Source organism: Cherax quadricarinatus, chromosome 42 (genome assembly GCF_038502225.1).
Source record: "Cherax quadricarinatus isolate ZL_2023a chromosome 42, ASM3850222v1, whole genome shotgun sequence".
Lineage (NCBI taxonomy): Eukaryota > Metazoa > Arthropoda > Malacostraca > Decapoda > Parastacidae > Cherax > Cherax quadricarinatus.
Window position 1 is genome coordinate 10,376,934 of NC_091333.1, and position 24,603 is coordinate 10,401,536.

The 24,603-nt window shown below is 42.8% G+C and overlaps 1 protein-coding gene across 6 annotated transcripts in view; it reads left to right on the forward strand.

The window, feature by feature from the left end:
• Positions 1-24,603, forward strand: part of LOC128695634 (uncharacterized) — a 556,361-nt gene that overhangs the window by 385,076 nt on the left and 146,682 nt on the right. For all 6 annotated transcript variants that reach the window (XM_070093276.1, XM_070093278.1, XM_070093279.1 and 3 more), the window contains 2 exons: positions 18,467-18,653; positions 20,055-20,307. In XM_070093276.1, the coding sequence (XP_069949377.1) occupies positions 18,467-18,653; positions 20,055-20,307 (440 nt within the window). The remainder of the gene's footprint in view (positions 1-18,466; positions 18,654-20,054; positions 20,308-24,603) is intronic.

Consider the following 24,603-nt stretch of genomic DNA (forward strand, 5'->3'; position numbering starts at 1 on the left):
TGTCGATTAGACACTAGGCCTGTTGTGTGTGTATGTGATTGTGTGTGTGTGTGTGTGTGTGTGTGTGTGTGTGTGTGTGTGTGTGTGTGTGTGTGTGTGTGTGTGTGTGTGTGTGTGTGTGTGTGAGTGGGGAAGAGTGAGTGGGAGAAGGTGTGCGAGAGTGAATTCTTGAATGAGTATTTGAGTGTGAGAGAGAGAGAGTGACTGTGACCAGCCCTCTTTCGTGGTTACAGATCTTTCCAACTTGCGTGAGCAGAACCTCTCGCGGGGCTTAAGTAACATTATTATTATATATAAGAGAGTGATGGGTTGTTCCACAAGCCTCTTCTATGGACTCTAGACGAAAAACAAAATATAGAAACTTAAACAGTTCTAATTCCTAAGCAATGCACATTCGTGCTTAACTTCTAAGAATTCTTCTTAATTTTCTATCATTTATTTTATTACAGCATTTAGTTTAAGCTAATCCTTCCATTTTACCGGACCTTAAATTATTCCAATTACCCAACTTAGTGTGACTCTTCACCGGTGACTCTACTGGTTCATGCAGTCTTCTGTATCCCTCAACAAGTGTACAGTTATTAAACTAGTCATGCAAGTGAGTTAGTTTAATATGTTTATTATGCACCACATACCCATCCTCTGGGTGGTAGTCAAAAGATTACAGAGGTACATAATGGGTCCAGGGATTGGATCCATTATGTTACAAAGGTAATAAACTGCAGATGGATCTGGTCACAATTATGACAAGTTGCGAAGGTAATGAACCATTTACACTCCTATACATGGTTACAATCGTAAACAATTTGTAAAGTAATAATGAGAGTGACCATACGGATAATTACATATTTTATATTTGGTGTGAGTGTCATCTGTGTATATAAGTGTAAGTTAACATAAAGGAATAGTAACTTGTAACCAAGGCTTAACCCGGCTCTTACAACGTCCACCAAACTGTAGACAGGTGTGAATGTTTAAAGCCAGCGAGACGACTTTCACCAGTGGCTTTATCATTGGATTGGTGAAGCCCCTAGCGGGCGAAACGTTAGCTTCATAAATGTTTTAAAACTCACTCACATGTCTGTGTAAATGTCGGTGTTAATCACCATTTTTTCTTTGACCTAAATTCGAAATATTGCAACACATATGCGTCATTGATTCCTGGTTGTTTGTGAGGATCAAATGTAGGAATGTAGATGAATGGTTAAGAGAACCGACACGTTGATAAATTAGACACATGTGCAGCATTTGGGTATCTTTAATGAGGAAACGTTTCGCCACACAGTGGCTTCATTAGTCCATACAAAGGAAAATGGTGAACAGGAGAAGTTTGAGGTAATCAGTCCCTCAACCTTGAGTCGATGTGATCAGTCCATCAATCTTGAAAAAAATACAGCTTATGTGCGAAGAAGTGGCTTATATACCGTAGGTTTATATACTTGTCGGTTCTCTGAACCATTCATCTACATTCCTTTCTGACACAGCAACATCTTGGGATCTTAATACAGGGAATTCTTCAACTTGTCTAACCCTTGGGCACCACTTACTGCCACATTCGTCAAATGTGATACTACCTACGACTGCTGCACCTCTCTTGCCTACAGTATATAAGCTTCTTCGCACATATGCTGTATTCTTTTTAAGATTGATGGATTGATCACATCGACTCAAGGCTGAGGGACTGATTCCCTCAAACTTCTTCTGTTGTTCACCTTTCTCCTTTGTATGGACTGATGCAGCGACTGTGTGGCGAAACGTTTCCTCGTTAAAGATGCTCATGTGTTGCACATGTGTCTAATTTATCATCAAATGTAGGGGTTATCATAGGAGTTATCGTCATGGTTTACCCTTATGGGGTTATCCTCTCTGAAGATGGACGGTTCCATCCCTCAATTCTGCCGCCCTCTTACATCCTTTACCCTCTCCCCCACACCATCAGGAGATGGTACACCCCACACCATCAGAAGGAAGACACCCCCTCACTCCTTAAGAATGCCAGATTATCTGATACACGGAAGGAAGCGCTAACCAGGGAAGTGGAAAGCATTGAGCTAAAGTTAAAAGACTCATACAGGATCCAGGAGAGACAAGAGGAGCTAAAAGCAATTAGTGAGATTGAAAGAAATTCAAAATACTTCTTTTCATATGCCAGAAACAAGGCAAAAACTACTTCTAGTATATGGCCCCTGTTCAGACAAGACGGATCTTGAAATTGAGACACATGTGCAACATCTGGGTATCTTTATTGTAGACGTTTCGTCATCCAGTGGCTTTATCAATACAAATTCCATGACATAACTTGAAGACAGGAGAACTATGTACAGAAGATGAGGTAATCAGTCCCTCAACCTAGCATTAGGTGCGAAGAGCACCGTCAGAATCTATACGACTACGGTGCTCTTCGCACCTACTGCTAGGTTGAGGGACTGGTTACCTCATCTTCTGTACATAGTTCTCCTATCTTCAAGTTATGTCCTGGAATTTGTATTGATAAAGCCACTGGATGGCGAAACGTCTACAATAAAGATACCCAGATGTTGCACATGTCTCAATTTCATCTTGTCGGTATTGTATACCATTCTTGTACAAGACGGATCCTACACAGACGACAACAAAGAAATGAGTGAGATACTGAAATCTCAAGATGACTGTGTTCAGTGAGCCACTAATCAGTCTAAAGATAGACAATCAAACGCTTTCTTCATGAATGAGCCTCAAAACCCTGCCAATGTATGCTAGATTTCTGACATAACCCTAACTCCACTAGACTTTGAGAAAGCGATCGACGACATGCCCATGCACTCAGCCCCAGGCCCAGACTCGTGGAATTCGGTGTTGATTAAGAACTGCAAGAAACCCCTCTCCCGGGCCCTAAGTATGCTATGGAGACGGAGCTTAGACACAGGCGAGATTCCACAGTCACTGAAAACAACGGATATAGCCCCACTCCATAAAGGTGGCAGCAAAGCAGTAGCTAAGAACTATAGACCAATAGCTTTAACGTCCCATATCATAAAAATCTTTGAAAGAGTTCTAAGAAGCAGGATAGCAAACCACCTGGAATCCCAAAAATTGCCCAACCCAGAGCAACATGGTTTCAGAGCAGGTCGCTCCTGCCTTTCACAACTGCTAGAGTACTATGATATGGTCCTAGAGTCACTGGAAAACAAACAGAATGCAGATGTAGTATACACAGATTTTGCAAAGGCCTTTGACAAGTGCGACCATGGTGTAATAGCACACAAAATGCGTGCTAAAGGGATAACCGGAAAAGTAGGCAGATGGATCCTCAATTTTCTAACCAACCGCACACAAAGAGTAATGGTAAACAGAGTTAAATCGGATGCTGCCACAGTGAAGAGCTCTGTCCCACAAGGCACAGTACTGGCACCTATCCTGTTCCTTATTCTCATATCAGACATAGACAGAGATGTAAACCACAGCACTGTATCATCCTTCGCAGATGACACTAGGATATGCATAAGAGTGTCATCCATTGAGGACACAGCAAAGCTCCAAGAAGATATAAACCAAGTTTTCCAATGGGCAGCGGAGAACAATATGATGTTCAATGCAGACAAATTCCAACTACTCCGTTATGGAAAAAGGGGGGGAAATAATAACTAGGACTGAGTATACTACAAACTTCAATCACACAATAGAGCAGAAAAGTAATGTAAAGGACCTGGGTGGGATAATGTCCGAAGACCTCACCTTCAAGGATCACGACAGTGCCACTATCACATCTGCAAGGAAACTGATAGGATGGATAATGAGGACATTCAAGACAATAGAAGCTAAGCCAATGATGATCCTTTTTAAATCACTTGTTCTCTCTAGGCTGGAATACTGCTGTACATTAACATCCCCATTCAAGGCAGGTGAAATTGCAGATCTAGAGAATGTACAGAGAACATTTACTGCACGTATAAGTTCCATCAAACACCTTAACTACTGGGAGCGCCTGGAAGCACTTGACTTGTACTCACTGGAGCGCAGGCGAGAGAGATATATCATAATCTACACCTGGAAGATTCTGGAGGGGCTGGTCCCCAATATGCACACAGAAATCACTCCATACGAAAGCAAGACTTGGCAGGCGATGCAACATACCCCGAGTGAAAAGTAGAGGCGTCACTGGTACACTGAGAGAAAATGCAATGAGTGCCCGGGGCCCAAGACTGTTCAACAGCCTCCCACCAGCAATAAGGGGCATTACCAATAAACCCCTGGTTGTCTTTAGAGGGAGCTGGACAGATACCTAAAGTCAGTGCCGGATCATCCGGGCTGTGGTTCGTACGTTGGACTACGTGCGGCCAGCAGTAACAGCCTCGTTGATCAGATCCTGATCCACCGGGAGGCCTGGTCGTGGACCCGGCCGCGGGGGCGTTGATCCTCGGAATTCCCTCCAGGTAGAGTCCAGGTAGGTAGACCATCAGGAGATAGTACACCCCACACCATTAGGAGGCAGACACCCTCCTCACCATCAGGAGATGATACACCCCACACCATCAGGAGGTGTACACCTCCCTCACCATCAGGAGATGGTACACCCCACACCATCAGGAGGTGGACACCCCCGGTCACCATCAGGTGATGGATACCCCACACTTACTCCTAAAGCCTCACCCACAACCACTTACCTATTACAAACACACCCATAACCATCCCCACAACCACACCCACTCCCACCACAACACCCACACACCCACCCCCAACACTCCACACTGCTCAGTCTACACATCTGTGTCGTTTATTTGCCTTAATTCACATTATCTTGTGTTGCCGCCTCCGCCAGTTAGTCTTTATTGCTGTGGCGTCTGTTTGTACTGGTCGTTTGTTGGTTGGTTGGTGTGGTGGTATGACTGGCACTGGGAATCATTGTTAGGCGAGGAGGGGGTGGGGGTTGTGATTGTGGTGGTGGTAGGGGGGTGAATGGATGATGTATAGGTTGTCTTGGTGGTGGCAGTAATTGCTTAATGATGGTGGTGGTGGTAGTGGTTAATAAAGCGGTTGTGGTGGTGATTATATTAGTGGTAGTTGTGGTAGCGGTTATGAGGGTTCTGACTGTCATATTCTATGGCTGAAATGATTAGTTTTGTAATTGTGGTTACAGCTGATAAGATTATAACTTCAAGATTGATAATTGTGGTTGATAATTGTGATTGATGATTATGGTTGATGAATGTGGTTACCTACTGTTATGTGGTTGCACCTATAATAATGCTAAGATTGAGGATGCAGGTGTTATAATTATGGTAGTAATGGTTGTGGTTGTAGCTGTTATGATTGTGGTTACAGGCTTCAAAGTTCTGGTTATAGGCTTAATGCCTATGACTGGCTTTATAATTGTGGCTACAGCTCTTAGAATTGTGGTTACAACTGTTAGGATTGTGGTTGCAGCTGTTAGGGTAGTGGTTGCAGCTGTTAGGATCGTGGTTTCCAGCTGTTACGATTGTGGTTGCAGCTGTCAGAATCGTGGTTGCAGCTGTCATTAGTGAGGCTGTGTCATCCGTTTTCATGCCCTCTTCTGTTTATCGACCGTTTAACCTCTTCCTCCCTCTCTTGTAATTGCTTCCCTTGCTTTTTTTTTTTTTGCGTGTGGCTTTAAGACAATTTCAATTACAGCTGTTGTTGCTGTTCATGTTACTGGTGTTGTGGCTGTTGAAGTAATTTTGGCGCTGTCATTGCTGTTCCTGCTGTTGTATTGAAAAAATAATTATACTTGCCTCTTTAATATCTTCTGTATTATCGTTTTCATTTTATTTATCCTTCTCATTCTTAGTCTTAAATAATGATCAAAAATATGAATAATTATTTCTTTCTTTCAACTATTTTCAGCGGTTCAGAAGATATATAATCACAACATACAAAATCCTCAAGGTCACATGGAGTATATAAGGAAAAACTGACTCATTAACACAGGGACGGGAGATATACTTGGGAGCTACAACCTTTCTAAATGCAACCAGGTGAACACACACACACACACACACACACACACACTGGTACTGGAAAACTTCATGTACCAACACGTAAGGGACACTACAAGAGAGAGAGGAGAGGATGAACCAGCAAGGCTGGACTTAGTATTCACCTTGAGTAGTGCAGATATCGAGGACATCACATATGAAAGTCCCCTTGGGGCCAGTGACCATGTGGTTTTAAGCTTCGAATACACAGTAGAGCTACAAGTGGAGGGAGATGCAGGAAGGCCATGACGAATGAAGCCAAACTACAAGAAAGGGGATTACACAGGAATGAGGAACTTCCTGAACGGGGTTCAGTGGGACAGAGAACTGGCAGGGAAGCCAGTTAATGAGATGATGGAATATGTAGCAACAAAATGCAAGGAGGCTGAGGAGAGGTTTGTACCCAAGGGTAACAGGAATAATGAAAAAGCTAGGATGAGCCCATGGTTTACCCAAAGGTGCAGGGAGGCAAAAACCAAGTGTGCTAGAGAATGGAAGAAATATAGAAGGCAAATGACCCAGGAGAATAAGGAGAGCAGTCATAGAGCCAGAAACGAATATGCACAGATAAGAAGGGAGGCCCAAAGACAATATGAAAATGACATAGCAGCGAAAGCCAAATCTGACCCGAAACTGTTGTACAGCCACATCAGGAGGAGAACAACAGTCAAGGACCAGGTAATCAGGCTAAGGAAGGAAGGAGGAGAGACAAGAAATGACCGTGAAGTATGTGAGGAACTCAACAAGAGATTCAAAGAAGTGTTCACAGAGGAGACAGAAGGGGCTCCAGAAAGACGGAGAGGTGGGGCACACCACCATGTGCTGGACACAGTACACACAACCGAGGAAGAAGTGAAGAGGCTTCTGAGTGAGCTAGATACCTCAAAGGCAATGGGGCCAGATAACATCTCCCCATGGGTATTGAGAGAGGGAGCAGAGACGCTATGTGTACCCCTAACAACAATATTCAATACATCTATCGAAACAGGGAGATTGCCTGAGGCATGGAAGACAGCAAATGTAGTCCCAATCTTTAAAAAAGGAGACAGACATGAAGCATTAAACTACAGACCAGTGTCACTGACATGTATATTATGCAAAATCATGGAGAAGATTATCAGGAGAAGAGTGGTGGAACACCTAGAAAGGAATGATCTCATCAACAGCAGCCAACATGGTTTCAGGGACGGGAAATCCTGTGTCACAAACCTACTGGAGTTCTATGACATGGTGACAGCAGTAAGACAAGAGAGAGAGGGGTGGGTGGATTGCATATTCTTGGACTGTAAGAAGGCGTTTGACACAGTTCCACACAAGAGATTGGTGCAAAAACTGGAGGACCAAGCAGGGATAACAGGGAATGCACTACAATGGATCAGGGAATACTTGTCAGGAAGACAGCAGCGAGTCATGGTACGTGGCGAGGTGTCAGAGTGGGCACCTGTGACCAGCGGGGTCCCACAGGGGTCAGTCCTAGGACCAGTGCTGTTTCTGGTATTTGTGAACGACATGATGGAAGGAATAGACTCTGAGGTGTCCCTGTTTGCAGATGACGTGAAGTTGATGAGAGGAATTCACTCGATCAAAGACCAGGCAGAACTACAAAGGGATCTGGACACGCTGCAGACCTGGTCCAGCAATTGGCTCCTGGAGTTCAATCCCACCAAGTGCAAAGTCATGAAGATTGGGAAAGGGCAAAGAAGACCGCAGACGGAGTACAGTCTAGGGGGCCAAAGATTGCAAACCTCACTCAAGGAAAAAGATCTTGGGGTGAGTATAACACCAGGCATATCTCCTGAAGCGCACATCAACCAAATAACTGCTGCAGCATATGGGCGCCTAGCAAACCTCAGAACAGCATTCCGACATCTTAATAAGGAATCGTTCAGGACCCTGTACACCGTGTACGTTAGGCCCATATTGGAGTATGCGGCACCAGTTTGGAACCCACACCTAGCCAAGCACGTGAAGAAACTAGAGAAAGTGCAAAGGTTTGTAACAAGACTAGTCCCAGAGCTAAGAGGTATGTCCTACGAGGAGAGGTTAAGGGAAATCAACCTGACGACACTGGAGGACAGGAGAGATAGGGGGGACATGATAACGACATACAAAATACTGAGAGGAATTGACAAGGTGGACAAAGACAGGATGTTCCAGAGATGGGACACAGCAACAAGGGGACACAGTTGGAAGCTAAAGACACAGATGAATCACAGGGATGTTAGGAAGTATTTCTTCAGCCACAGAGTAGTCAGGAAGTGGAATAGTTTGGGAAGCGATGTAGTGGAGGCAGGATCCATACATAGCTTTAAGCAGAGGTATGATAAAGCTCACGGTTCAGGGAGAGTGACCTAGTAGCGACCAGTGAAGAGGCGGGGCCAGGATCTTGGACTCGACCCCTGCAATCTCAACTAGGTGAGTACAACTAGGCGAGTACAACAAGGTGAGTACGAAAGCCCCACCTACCCACCCACCCTCCACCGCGCTCAACCCTCATCAAGTGGGTCAGTGTGACAGTGGTCACACGGTACCAGCACCACCAAGACAATCACTGTGTTCATAGGTCGATTTCCCCCAGAGTGGAGCCTTCCCACCCGATGACGATACACACAACGTCACCTTATTTACACACACACACACACACACACACACACACACACACACACACACACACACACACACACACACACACGAGGAGAGGTTAAGGGAAATCAACCTGACGACACTGGAGGACAGGAGAGATAGGGGGGACATGATAACGACATACAAAATACTGAGAGGAATTGACAAGGTGGACAAAGACAGGATGTTCCAGAGATTGGACACAGTAACAAGGGGACACAGTTGGAAGCTGAAGACACAGATGAATCACAGGGATGTTAGGAAGTATTTCTTCAGCCACAGAGTAGTCAGTAAGTGGAATAGTTTGGGAAGCGATGTAGTGGAGGCAGGATCCATACATAGCTTTAAGCAGAGGTATGATAAAGCTCACGGCTCAGGGAGAGTGACCTAGTAGCGATCAGTGAAGGTCGAGTCCGAGCTTCTGGCCCCAGGAGCTCGGACTCGACCCCCGCAACCTCAACTAGGTGAGTACAACTAGGTGAGTACACACACACACACACACACACACACACACACACACACACACACACACACACACTGGCCTGGTGGCTAAAGCTCCCGCTTCACACACGGAGGGCCCGGGTTCGATTCCCGGCGGGTGGAAACATTTCGACACGTTTCCTTACACCTGTTGTCCTGTTCACCTAGCAGCAAATAGGTACCTGGGTGTTAGTCGACTGGTATGGGTCGCATCCTGGGGGACAAGATTAAGGACCCCAATGGAAATAAGTTAGACAGTCCTCGATGACGCACTGACTTTCTTGGGTTATCCTGGGTGGCTAACCCTCCGGGGTTAAAAATCCGAACGAAATCTTATCTTTATATATATATATATATATATATATATATATATATATATATATATATATATATATATATATATATATATATATATACATCGTGCCGAATAGGTAAAACTTGATTAGGGCTGAAATAGCAACGCTCTTGCCGAATAAGGCAAGCGAAAATTTGTGTATGCAATAATTTCGCAAAAATAATCCTGAACCAAACGAAAAAAAAATATATTTCATTGTTTGTTTATTATTAAATTATTGTAAACTTATCTAAAATATATTTAGTTGGATTAGGCAAAATTAATTTGCGCTTGTTATAATAAGATTAGGTAAGTTTTCTAAGGTTCTATTGGTACAAAATTATTGATTTTTACATTAACATCAATGAAAAAATATATCTATAAACGTATAAGAGAAAATTTTAGAAAGAACTTAATCTTAAATGAGTTCTTGCTAATTGACCAGTTTTACCTATTCGGCAAGACATATATATATAATCCCAAACATTATCTCTCAGTCCATATCAATATTCGAAACTTCAGACACTGATACGGAGTGTGCAGGTTCGAATCTTTCTGAGGACTGAGTTAATGTTTGAGGCTTCTGAGAGTTATCAAACCCATTCCAGGAGACTTGGAATGTGTTCTACAACTTCGGTCACAGGAGGCCTGGTCACAGACCGGGCCGCGGGGGCGTTGACCCCCGGAACTCTCTCCAGGTAAACTCCAGGTAAACAGGGCGTCTGTCATCAATCTTTCACCAGTTCCCGTACTCCAGTGTTGAACATTTGAAGCATATTGGATGTGGACTCCACAGGTTATGAACGACGCAGAAAAAGAGTCTGGAAAAAAAAAAAACAGGAAAAAATCTGTCGGCCTTTCAAATGTCCCCATTTGGGGACACCTTTTAAACAAGACTAACCTTACTTGGTTATCCAAGATTAAATATACAGATGATGGTTACGTCAGGGGTTCGAAGATGCATATCGCTAATTTCATGACTCGATTCCCCCTTGATTATAATAATAATAGCATGACTCGATTACGAATATGTTTTAAGATTTTTTTTTTCGTGGGGGTGAATTTTCGAAATGATGTATCATTCCATACTAGTAATTGTTTGAAGATTGAGACACTTATGCAACATATGGGAGTCTTTACTGAGAAAACGTTTCGCCACACAGTGACTTCATCAGACCGATACAAAGCAAAGGTAAGTTTGGTAGATGCATTCTAATGTACTGTTATTTGCGTAAAATATATGTTACCTTGAAATTGTGTAACTCTGTACTACTTGTTTACCTGGAGTCTTTGACCAGGCCTCCCGGTGGATCAGGGCCTAATCAGCCAGGCTGTTACTGCTGGCCGCACGTAGTCCAACGTACAAACCACAGCCCGGCTGATCAGGTACTGAGTACCTGTCCAGCTCCCTCTTGAAGGCAGCCAAGGGTCTATTGGTAATTCCCCTTATGCCTGGTGGAAGGCTGTAAAATAGATTTCTTGAATATTACTTATCCCTATGTACAAAGCGCTATATTATCTCGCAGTGAGGTAAAGCGTCCTGTAAAAGAAGAAATACTCTCACTGTCATTTACACAGTCACTGTCTTGTCAGTGTAAATATCACAGTTCACCTGACTATCTGAACTGCAATTTCCCCACCTTTCCTTCAGGAATCAAGTCCGTTATCCATTTTCCCTGAATCGCTTCATGAATGTTACCTTGCTCACAATCCAGTAACACGTCATCTCAGTTAGTTTAATATGTTTATTATGCACCCCATACCCATCCTGTGGGCGGTAGTCAAAAGATTACAGAGGTACATAATTGGCCCAGGGACTGGACTCCAAAGTTTTGATAGCTGAGCAAGTTACAAAGGTAATGAGCTAGTCTCATTAAAACACATTTCTTACAAATAATATGTAAAGGAAAACCAGAAACGTCTTCAGTTTAGAGAAAACGGTATTAGTGGAATGCCTAACTTAAGTACATTGATGTATCTCAATAGAAAATGAGATTTTAGTAAGAGAAAGAGAAAACGGTGGGATTTAAGCGTGTACTACTACTAAAGTTGATGCTGCTGCTGTTGCTGCTCTTCCTGCTGCTAGTCTGTTTGTTGTTGCCCCTCTTACTCCTGCCGTTATCTTTTTATTTATTTAAAACTTACAACAAATACAAGAATGTATAAGAGTTTAATAAAAGAAGAACTATACTGGATATTAACAATAACCTCTATCACACAATCCCAGTACTTAAAATAACACTATAGCCGATAGCCATATTACAACCAGTTACACATCCAACGACATTTTCTACAAAACTCCTCCTTTTACAATAAATAATAATGCCAGTGCAAACAAAAATTATTTACATGCACCGTTCTAAGTAATACCTTAAGTAACTTAACAATTAGGGTATATACCCTTACCTCATTAAACCGTAATGGGAATTTACCAGAAGTTGGTGATGCATGAACAAAACAAAACACAAAAATATAAAAGTACATACGAAAACAGATATGGACATTACATTCCTATACACACACACCTGTATCAGCGGAAGAATATACACCCACAATATTTAATATCAATAATAATAATGCATCAACCATGAAATCCAGTCTGTCATAACAACATTTAATTTCCTGTGTATTAGATGGTAGTGCCTCACATTTAATTTCCAATAACTCTGATATATTCTCGGAATACCATCCACCCGCAGGTCAGCCAACACTGCTCTGTGATCAGACAAACCCACGTCTACTGTTCTAACCCTCTCCACTCCTATCCCCTGCCTCACATAAATCCTATCCAACCTTGCCTCATAACTCCCCTGTACATAGGTGTGCTCCACCTGATACCCCCCCCCCCTGCCGACCACATCTACGACCCCGACGTCTCGAAAAGCATCCCGTAAGACACCCAACACACACCCCGCCCCCCTAGGTATTACGTCTCCTTGCCTAATCACACAATTCCAATCACCTCCAATTATCGCAATAGCAGGTAAACCCCTAAGATAGTATAACAATACGTCCCGAACAAAGTCTGTTTTTATCCTCACGTTACCAATCGCGGGCATATAAACTCCCACAAAACATACCCTGCTCTTCCCCACCACCCATCCACTCGAACAACCCTCCCCCCTCCTCCCACCCCATGACTCGCAACGGACTGGTCTCCTTTACTAAAACAGCCACTCCTCCCTTTAAAAGCATTGCCATGCTTACAAACAAATTATAACCTCTCAATCGCAACTCACTACCTGACTTATGGTTATGCTCCTGTAGGAAACAAACATCCACATCATACCTTTTGAGGAACCACTCCAACCATACCCTTTTTACTTCAGTCTTGAGGCCATTAGCATTTAGTGTTACACACCTGAATGGTCAAGGAAAGGCGGCTTACCTCTGTGCCGCTGTGGCTTGCTCACACTTCCCTTCAAGCTGCTCACACTTTCCTTACTACTCTTTTTAATAAGACCCCCTACCCCCCCTGTCCCTCCCCCCGATTTTCCCTGTGCTCCCCCCCCCCTGTAGGGCTTTTTCATACCGCCTCTGCCCCGTGCCTTCTTACCTGGTCTTTGCCCAGGTGTTAAAACGTCGTCTAATTCAGTCAACCCCCCTGGCCGCTTCCTAGAGCTGCCTCCCAAAGCCATCTCTTCCTCAGGTACATCCTCCCTGTGTACCTCTGCCACCACAACTGTATCCTGTCCACTATTCCCTGTACCTCCCTTCTTCTCACTCAGCCCTTGCAATCGCTGACTCAAGAAATCGTAATGACACGATTGCAAACAAACCATACCCCCGGCCAGGATTGAACCCGCGGTCATAGAATCTCAAAACTCCAGCCCGTCGCGTTAGCCACTAGACCAGCTAGCCACAATAAGATTCATCCAACTAGGTATATTTCTACACCATAGGAAGGTTAGCACAGGCACCACTGTGACCACAAATGTTGGATGAATCTTATTGTGGCTAGCTGGTCTAGTGGCTAACGCGATGGGCTGGAGTTTTGAGACTATGACCGCGGGTTCAATCCCGGCCGGGGGTATGGCTTGCAATCGCTGCCTATCACTGGGCCGTCCATCCATGTCCTCTCCTACTAAAGCCTCCTCCAAGAATTCCTGGAGCACAGACTCTAAGGACACCTCCTGTGTCGACTCCTCCACTTCCTCCACCTCCACAGGCTTTGGAGGAGGACCTCTGTGAAAATTTGTGTGGACTGCCTCCAAGTGAGTCGCCTACCCTAGCAAACTCTGTTGACACCGAGCTCTGAGGTGGGTACCTCAGCCTCACAAGTGGCTTATAGGACAGATTTTCACAAATGATTGATGTTGCAAGAAACTCGCCTGCATGGACGTATAAAGGACTAACTTACGTGGTGTTGCAGCATATATCCTGATCTTCAACCTCCCTAAGCTTAGCCTTAGCCCCTTTGGACTTCCTCTCAGAAACCATGTGCAACCGGGAGCCTTAATTCCTGCAATATTCAATCGTAATTAGTGTCCTGCCTGCACCTCAGAAATTCCTATATCCAAGAGGGTATGTATCCCCTATTATAACTATGCAGACTCAGACGCTAGCTTCCAGACTGCTCTGAGACACTGGTACTTACTGGGCATGCTCAACCTGTTGCAACTGGGCCCACAGTCAAACTCAGCTCACAAACTTTCCAGACACTGGCCAGAATTGTACGAGAAATAGTGGTCTTGTTTTACTGTATGGGCCTGACGGAGGAGGTCATCTATGGTACATCGAGGTGCCTCTACCAGATTTCCCCAGGTCTCAGATGTGAAGACACGTGGGGGCACCGTCTGCTGATCACTGCACATATTGTCCAGATGGTGTCTGTCTTAAGAAGGACGCTATTGTCTTTTAGACCCGCGCCTCGTCATTCAAGCTAGGGCTGCCAGTTCTCCCTAGCTAACTTATCCTAGTGTTTGCCTACATTATCGGCCTATTACTACCTATGTTAAGGTCTTAGGTCTACATTATTATCTACAGTTGCCTTAGTAACCTAATATTAATATACTAACAGTAAAACTACCTACTCCTTCCCTGAAGAATAAATCTATAAATTAAATACATGCATACCAAGAATCCATCGCCGACCAGAGAGAATGCTCTCATGTTTGGGTGGGGTATAAGGGCCATCCAGCTCAGCCGTCCCATACGGCCATGCTGGATCTGTCCTGTGGAACTTTAGGGACCAAATAAATTTCCACAACCTCCATCGTCCACCGGGAGTGTGACACACGTCCCAAACTGTTCTCCCTCCTTTTCCACCTCCTCACTCCATAGAGGAGTCCCAGTTTTCGCCGTCGCCACCACACTCATCTGCTGGACCTCCTCCACCGGGTCTGGCACCCTTGGGGCAACTCTACGTGCACATTGCGCCGCTATATGTTCATAAGAGTTACAAAGACGACACGTCCTCCTTTGTCCCGCATAAGACACATATACCTGAGTTCTGTTGCCTGTTAACATAGCATACGAAGGTATAGGCTTCTTTAATGTCATCTTGATGGTGTATGAACCTTCCGGGAGGCCCTCATATGGTCCATCCCGCCATACCCCTCCTCTAGCCTCATGAATGACTCCGTAGTTGTGGAAAACGTCCTCTATACCAAACTTGGTCGCCTCAAAGGGTACATTTCTCACTCGTACCCACGTGTAGTAAGTAGATACGTCATGCATGCACACATCCATCGTCGAGTTGAGGCACATTCGTCGTTCCTGGTACTCCTCCACCACACTGCTGTATAAACTGGCCCTCGTAAACTTCACAAATACTCTTTTCAACCCGTTAAGGGCCACACCATACAGTTCCTCGTTAGGGATGCCATATAGATCCCTAATAATTGCAGGGAGAAGTACGTTCATCGTAGCAGGGCTCAGAGAACCCCTTAACAGCTCAATGCAAACTGTGTTGATCCTCCTTCCGTTGTAATCCGCCATGTTTGATCAGTGAAAACTGCGCAGAAACCAGGTGAAGTGGGAGCTACTGTGCAGCCCGTCCGCACGGCCCAATAGCGATGCGAACAATGCCTGCCGTTATTTCTTCTCTTTTGCCTGATATTTTGTTTTTCCTACTCATCTTTTTCTTTTCCTTTTTTTTTTTTCTTTCTTTCTCCACTACTATCATAGCCCCGTCACCACCAGTACCATCACTCCCCTTTAATATCATGTTACAGTAACTATTTAAATCAGGTTAGAGTGCTGTTTTAGTACTGCTGTTGAAGATACTGCTGTTATTGCTCTTGCGGGTGGTGCTGGTGTTTCATGTAGTGGTGCTGCTGCTGTGGTACTGGTGGTGGTAATGGTAATAATGGTGGTTGCTGTGCTGCTGCTAGTGTTTCTGGTGTTGCTTTTTGGTGGACGTTCTGGTGGTGTTGATTCTGGTGTTGGTGGTTGTGGTGGGAAGGGTACAGTTGTGTGTGCTTCTGCTACAAATTTTGGCAAAAATAATAGTAATAAATTAATAATAATAATTATAATATTGCAAGGGATTTTATTTACAATTATTATTGAAGCAGGGAGTGATGTGTGAGAGAGTTAGGAAACGAGAGATTATGAAATCCTTTTGTAACGCTGGAGGAGCACAGGCAATGAACTTAATACTTTCCACTTCACCTGCTTACACCTGGCACTGCCGGTGGCTGGCATTGCTGGCAGTTAGCACTGCTGATGGATGACAACTATCTGATTTGCCGAGGGAAGGCACCATTTCCTCTCGTGTAGCAGCAAACTGGTAGACAGTAGCCATTCAGAGAAGTACTACCGTCCTGTCATATGACTATGACACGAAAGATTGTTCAAGGGTTTGCACTCTTGCAGATTGCCGAACTGTTCTTCCTGTCTCATAAACATGTAAGATGAGAGACAAATACCACAGACTTCTTACACTCTGCATGCTTTTATTTACCTCCCCCCGTGTGCTAATTAATAACATTCGTCTCTTATATTTTCTTTCCAAACGAGGAGGCCTGCACTGAAATGATAATCCCTGGAGCCATATATACCCTTGCACCTTCCTTATCAAGGAAGGTGCCGGGGTATATACGGCAGGCAGTTCTCACTTTTAAGCCGAGATTGTTGTTAATATACACTCTCCTCAACTTATACCGAAGACATACGACACTTTCCCCGTGCACAGACATTGTGGTAACGGACACTTTCCATTCCACCTGACACTCCCGGCACTCGTGAAAGTCTTATCAGTGTAATACAAGCCCAGGGCAGTGCATGTATGTGGTGAGGGAGGAGACAATTGATACATAGCGTAGAACGCATGCTTCTCTGCCACAGAAGCAACGAGCTACCGTAATTTCTTGAGTACCCCCTTTGATGTCAAACTATTTAATAATTAGAGATTGTTTATAAGTGTGTGTGTGTGTATGTGTATGTGTATGTGTATGTGTATGTGTGTGTGTGTGTATGTGTGTGTGTGTGTTCGCCTCGTCACGATCAAAAACAAATGACAGCAAGACAGTAAAAGTTTCAGTGCCAGCTGTGAGCTATCTTCACCCTGACACTGCATACTCCACCCTGTCTCTCTGCCTACCGCACTGAAGCATTATATTTCCCACAATGATAATTTTTCCGCCCCTCCCCCCCTTTCTCCCCCACCTCTCTCTGTCTTTCTCTCTATCTATCTAGCTATCTCTATCATTATCAAGGAAAACACGTTTCTGAGTATAATGTACATATGAGGTGTTACACCCAAAACCTTCAATACCTTCAGGTGTTCGAAATATCTTGGAAAAAAAAATAATCCACATTAAGCAGAGAAAAGAGAAGAGTTGAGAGTTTAGAGACAATTATAATGATTACAAGTGTAACTATGTGGAAGCTCTGAGCTCGTGTATACACCAAGCAACCTCTAGGGTAATTGGAGGTACTCCCATCTAATACACAGTGAGAGAGGTAAACTGTTGTATAGACGGTGTATACTGGATGGTTGCGCGTCTACGCAGGAGGAGGATCGAGTCTCCACTGCTTGTACCTTGATTCATACGAGTTTTGCGCTTCATATGAGGTGGAATAAAAAAAAGTACCAATTCCTGTGCATTCTTCCGCTTGCTATCAAGTCGAAGATAAACTAGAATACGGACGAGACTGAACTAACCCCAGTATTTGATCCAAGGCACTGGAGGGTTTTTCCTCACCCCTCCTTTGTCGGAACAAACCTAATTACTTCCCCATTATCCATGCGCTGTATAACCCTCACGGGTTTAGAACTTTAAATTGAATATAATGAAGTTACTCAAATACTTATACTGTAGATTAAGACATTATTTTTTGTGCTATATTTCACCCTAAAATACATATTTTTTTCTCTAGCAGTATACGTTATGTTGCCTTTGATTATGTCCAATACATATCACACGCACAATTCCTCTGAAGATGTGTGTAAGCACATGAAAGCACGCAGGTTTTATTTCCTATTTTTACTGATATTTTTACATATTTTTAGACACGCGTTTTATTGTAATTTCTTCCCTGAATGATTATATATATATATATATATATATATATATATATATATATATATATATATATATATATATATATATATATATATATATATATATATATATATATATTGGCAGTTTGGAGGGATATGTTGTATATTTTTATACGTATATACTTCTAAACTGTTGTATTCTGGGCACCTCTGCAAAAACAGTGATTATGTGTGAGTGTGGTGAAAGTGTTGAATGATGAAAGTATTTTCTTTTTGGGGATTTTCTTTCTCTTTGGGTCACCCTGCCTCGGTGGGAGACGGCCGACTTGTTGAAAAAAAAAATTATATATATATAATATATATGTATCAGATACATAATATATCACAAATCTATAAGATATATACTGAATAAGCATGGATATCACAGACATAATATATATCTGACATAGATAATATGTATCCCAAACACAATATATATCTCAAACACAAAGGTGTGTGTGTGTGTGTGTGTGTGTGTGTGTGTGGTATTCTAATCACGCAGAGCACACTTGCTCTACTCAACACCTCAGACTTAATAACTAACCGTTGTGTTTCTCCCGTGGCACGCAGCAAGCCTTGAAGGCACGGCAGAAGGAGGCTCCAGAGAGCCGGTTGTCGAGCCCCCGAGACTCCGGTCTGGTTGTGTCTTCAGATGCGGAAGGTGACCCCCGCTCACCCAGCGGCGCCTCTTTCAAGAACTCCCTGGCTTTCTTCCAGCGGGCCGCCCATCTCGTCGCCAATAACGCCAAAAATACAAGTATGGGCGAGTCGGTTTTGGCGTAATTGGTTGCTGTGTGTGAAATGAGACACATGCGCATTATTTGGATACCGAGGATAAAATGTCAGTGAAATTTAGTAATACTCCGTATGTGTCTTATTGCGCACGTGTCACTATTTCATATCGTATCTTACCCATGGTAAGATACAGTATATTACCCATGGTAAGATACAGTATATTACCCATGGTAAGATACAGTATATTACCCATGGTAAGATTCAGTATCTTACCCATGGTAAGATACAGTATCTTACCCATGGTAAGATACAGTATATTACCCATGGTAAGATACAGTATATTACCCATGGTAAGATACAGTATATTACCCATGGTAAGATTCAGTATCTTACCCATGGTAAGATACAGTATCTTACCCATGGTAAGATACAGTATATTACCCATGGTAAGATACAGTATATTACCCATGGTAAGATACAGTATATTACCCATGGTAAGATACAGTATCTTACCCATGGTAAGATTCAGTATCTTACCCATGGTAAGATACGGTATTTTGATCTAGGCAACAGATCTGTCTTCTAATTTCTTGGTTGTATCGTGATTACATCACATTTTCTCTAGTTCTTATGATTTTTCCCTTTTCCTATATTACTATACCACTGCTACTACTACTATTACTACTTCTACTACTACATTCCTACATCCTACTACATACTACTATTACTGCTACTGCTATTACTTCTAATACTATATACCGCTACTACTATATACTGCTGCCGCTATATACTACGTAACGCTGCAACTGCTGCTACTACATACTACTACTACAGCTACGCTACCACTACTACTACTTATTACTATTATTGCTACTACTACATACTTCTCCTGTTATTGGTATTACTACTACATACTACTGCTATTAATAACACTACTACTTAATGCTATAACTGCTACTAACACTACTACTACTAGCGCTACTTATAATAATAACAATTCTGTAATAATAACAGTAATCTAGTTCACTGGTATATTTAAAGACTTTCCAAATAATGTAAATTTTGAATTTAAATGATTCCAGTTTAGAATAATATATCCGTATTTATAACTCTATGTGTACGACGTAATCTGTTGTTTAGCAGTAGACGTGTAAATAAATTATACATAGTATAAATTGATTACATTATGTATATATATAAACACGCTGGTTGTATATATAATAAGGTCCCAAGAAACGAGTGAAACAATATGCACTATATCCACAAGGAACAGTAATTTATATTTAAGGGTTTTTATGATCTCTCACGATCGTAAGGAATTCAAATTGTTATTGGAACTTAAAACACCAGTCACTTATTATATTGTCTATGTCTGAAGGTGAGTTTATAAACATGAGCTGATACTGACGGTGGTATCTCCCAGGAACTCGACACAAAGAGGCGAGGCGAAGGTCATCTCGAGGCAGTAGCTGTTACGGCAGCAGCAGCAGTGAGGCCTGGAGCACCACCTCTGACGACCACACTAACGACCTTATCACCAGCGTGAGCGGCGGCGGAGGTGGCAGAGAGCTTGGAATAAGCTTCGAGGATGAGCTTATGGCCAGCTTCGAGGATCAGGGTACCTATGAGCAGGTGCTTTTCATAAACGGCCGCCCCCAGTACCAGGATGACATAAGGTGAGTGGTTCTTGGTGATTCGTTCTCCAGGAGTGTTTGCATGCATGTATAATGTTCGCCAGGACGGGTCATGGCCCGGGTCTTCTCAGTGTGGTGACCAGGTAACAGGGCAACTCACAGGTGTATTGGCCAAATAACCTGTTTGGCATTGGATGTTGGTGTTTTATTTTTCGGGTAGCAAAGCAAGTCTCTCTCAACGAGGGTGTTGTCACATGATGTTCCGTTCGTAGGAGAATAGGTACTGTGTGTCAGTGGAAGAATATACCAACAAGTATGTTAATAAAACACAGCATGAGGTTTATGACATTTTAATGAGAAGACGTTTCGCCCACCAGGGACTTTATCAACTCTCCGTCCCTGGTGGGCGAAACATCTTCTGAATAAAATACCATAAATAGCGTATTGTCTTACTAACATGGAAGTACTACTGACAGGTGCACAACAAACCTTTTCCATAGAGTACGTTTTGCTCTATTAAGAGGGAAACGTCTTGTATTCGTATGATACTGGTTTGCTCTGCACACACTACAACACATCCCCGTTCATTAATGAATCATCCTCTGGCATAACCAACCAAACTTTAACACCCAGTTCCAAAAAAATTCCATTATCACATATCGAGGCGCGTGGCAGATGCAGTGATGTCCAGGATCTAAGACTAATTTCGGTCCTGTTGTTTTCCACCTGCACTAACAATCGCTAGGCTGGGAGACCACATTCTTTCTGTATTGTTTTTGCTAACTTGTTTGTGTCTGCCCGTTATATCCCTCCGCTGCCCCCAACCTTCATCTCATTTTGCTTTTTTTAGTGAGCTCTTTTGAGCATCGTTGTTATTACGCAACTTATCTATGCTAATGTGTACTTTATCTCTCTTTTTACTGGTATTATTGTATTTTTTTATGTATTTTGTGCATTTTGTGTGATTTGTTTTATCACCCTGTCTACTGGTTAGATTGAAAGAGTGTATTGTTTTCTGTCTATTTCCACCCCCTTCTTTCAGTACTTTTCTGCTTCCACAAACACCCTCCCCTCCATTACCCAGTCTAGACTCCTCCCTCTTTCCTCAACAGTCTCACACAGAATATCAAAGGCAGTTTCAAGGTCATAAATCTCTGCCCTTTGAGCTTAAATGTGCTTGAATCTTGTTCTGGATCTTGGCTAGCAATGTGCTCCTACTGGTGGTGACCAGTGGTGTTAGTGGTGGTGACCAGTGGTGTTAGTGGTGGTGACCAGTGGTGTTAGTGGTGGTGACCAGTGGTGTTAGTGGTGGTGACCAGTGGTGTTAGTGGTGGTGATGACAGTGATGGTGGTACGAACCCTCCACCAGCTTGTTTTTATCAAGAATCGGTAAAGATATTTCACTTTGCTAGTGTGTGGGGATAAAGGTATGTGAAGATAATTACCATTTATTGAAATATTTGGATGGATATTTATTTGGAAAGGAGGGAGAGTCTGGACTACAATAGAACTCTGTCCTGGGTAGTACATTGACGTCAGTGAGCCATTGGTCACAGCAGCTTCTGCAGTATTTAGCTGACCTCAGCTCCATATTTGCACGCTGTCAAACCGGTTTCTTAAAAGATTGCACTGTTGCCTAGAAAATTCATTTCGTCTAATCGCTTAACGAGACTTCGAAGTTTCGAAATTACTTGTTCTTTCCTAATTATGAGCCTTTCGTTGAGTCTGTCCTTTAAGCTTCTCTCCTGTGCTATTCGCCTTAAATCTATCAACAATAATCGATGTGACACCTTAAAAGCGTTCAATAAATAAGGCTATAATAAATTTATCAGGATTTTCGTTCTATTTTTATATACTGTAACGTAGAAAAAAAATTATATTTTTTGTATATGTATTTTCTTGAGAAATTAGTTATAGATTCCGTTTGTAATATTTTCTTCGAGAAATTTTACCATGTTGTTAATAGTTTCAATATCAGAATATTAAGAGGGTTTTTGAGAGGGGGCGAGGACAAGCCCGGTTTCCCATCTTGAAGGCGCATGTCTTGTGCACCATATCGGAGATTAAAGTAACATTTACTGATTCCCAATCCGTTTGGTCTGTTAGTGGATAAGCAATTTTGTGTATAGATTATTTTATGACCCTAGCAGGCAATTCTTCCTGCCTACTTGGTGTGTTAATGTCAAAAATCTATAGGTACTGTATTTTAACGTGTATCAGCTGCCAGTTTCGCTATTGTTTAATGTGTCCGGGTTCACAAACTGTATTGCGTCTGTATGTTTGTGTTACATTCAATTGTAAAAATAGAGTAGAAAGTTGTGAATGCGTTTGTGTTGCTGTTAATCATTCTACTGTGGCCGCTAACTAAAAGAGCCTCTCGTAAATATCGCCTTTTTTTTCTGGCATAGTAAAGGCGAAATTTTACACAATTTCATCAGCAGATATGACATGGTTGTAAAGTAAGGAATCTTTAAGACAGGAGAAAGAGGTAAGACTTGTCCCACGTAACACAGATTAATTAGTTTACGCTAAGTAATGGATATGGTACTTGTGTTGATGATGACGGTGCTGCTGCTGCTAGTGCCAATTGTAGTGATGGTGGCAGCGACAATGGTGGTGGTGGTGGTAACTGTGGTGATAGTGGCAATGGTGGTAATGGTGGATGAAAGTAAAACTGACAGGCAACATGAATGATTAAAAAGGGTGGTGGTGGTGACGGTAATTTTTTTTTTTAGTGGTGAAAAGGTTGCTTGGGCTAACCCAGCGCTGTTAACAAGGACTCTCACTGAGATGCTACCTTCCTTACGTGGCTGAAAATACCCTTGTTCTGATCGATACTGACACCGTCACAGGTGGAACTTCTCTGCCTCAACTTGCCTTAGTTCGTGTGGTGATCCACACGAGCCGTGTAAGGTGAATGACCCAATAAGCTGACTGTTGAGGCGTTTACATACCTTCACTTTACTACATAGAAACTATTAGAGAAATGATGTAATTCAGAATTCAGAGTCAAAAGGGAAATATGTGTATACCTCTATACTGTTAAGGATTACAGATATTATTGAAATTGATAAATCGGTTAGTTGACAAACGCTCCAATGGCGGGTCATCACCTGACTAAGACCCGCATCAGTGAACAGAACAACTGTTTCCTGACGAACCTAACCTAATCTAGAAGTATTTTTTAAAATGTATTCTTTAAAATCGGTTTGTGTAAGCTTGAAGCTCCTCTACGCATGTTTGATCAGAAGATTAGATATTAATTATGTTTCTTGTTCCCCTATACAACGATTTGGGTGTGTGACGTCCGCCCACCTAACGTCCGGTCATTACACCACAAACACCTAACCAATTTAACAATGTCCTGACAGTGAATACGCAGCCCAATAGACACACGTAATCATTTTCATCCTAAAAGCGAAAAGGCAGCCCATGTAGCTGGCTACTCCATCACACAGTCACTATTTAAACCAGTTAATCCGGTCACTATTTTATGATACAACCTTGCTCGCTTTCATAGCGTGTTCGATGACCGTAAACTGAACGTTCTACATTACATTATAGACTTAGTGAGAATTTGATTTAAGGCTTGAATTTGTTATTTTGTGTGCACGCGCGTGTTCGTGTGCTTGCCGGGGTAGGGTTACAGCTGTTGGCCTGTTTGTGAAGGCTTGGGAATACACTGGATTCAATGTCCCAAGGAGTACGTATTGCAGGTCTCTGTGTATAATCCTACAGGTGGACTCGTTAGATTAATCTAAGTCTCTGTCTGTTTGTCTGTCTATCTGTTTCTCTCTCTTTTGATAAAGTTCTGCGAAAAACAACAGTGTAGGGGATAAACAGATGCATGGCAGTTGAATATAACGAACTAGTTTTACACACACATACATACATACATACATACATACATACACACACACACACACACACACACACACACACACACACACACACACACACACACACACACACACACACACACACAAAGTAAGGAGTCAGTCAAGAAGCTAGACACCGTGTATTGGAGTATGCAGCACCAGAATGAAACCCACGTCTGGTCAAACTCGTCAAGAAATTAGAGAAAGTGCAAAGGATTGCAATAAGACTAGTCCCGGAGCTGAGGGGTTTGTCCTACGATGAGAGGTTAAGGGAAATCAACCTGACGACACTGGAGGACAGGGAAGACGTGATAACTACATATAAAATACTGAGAGGAATTGACAAGGTGGATAGGGACAGGATGTTCCAAAGATTGGACACAGCAACAAGGGATTTCAACTGGAAGTTGAAGACTCAGATGAGTCACAGGGATGTTAAGAAGTACTTCATCAGTCATAA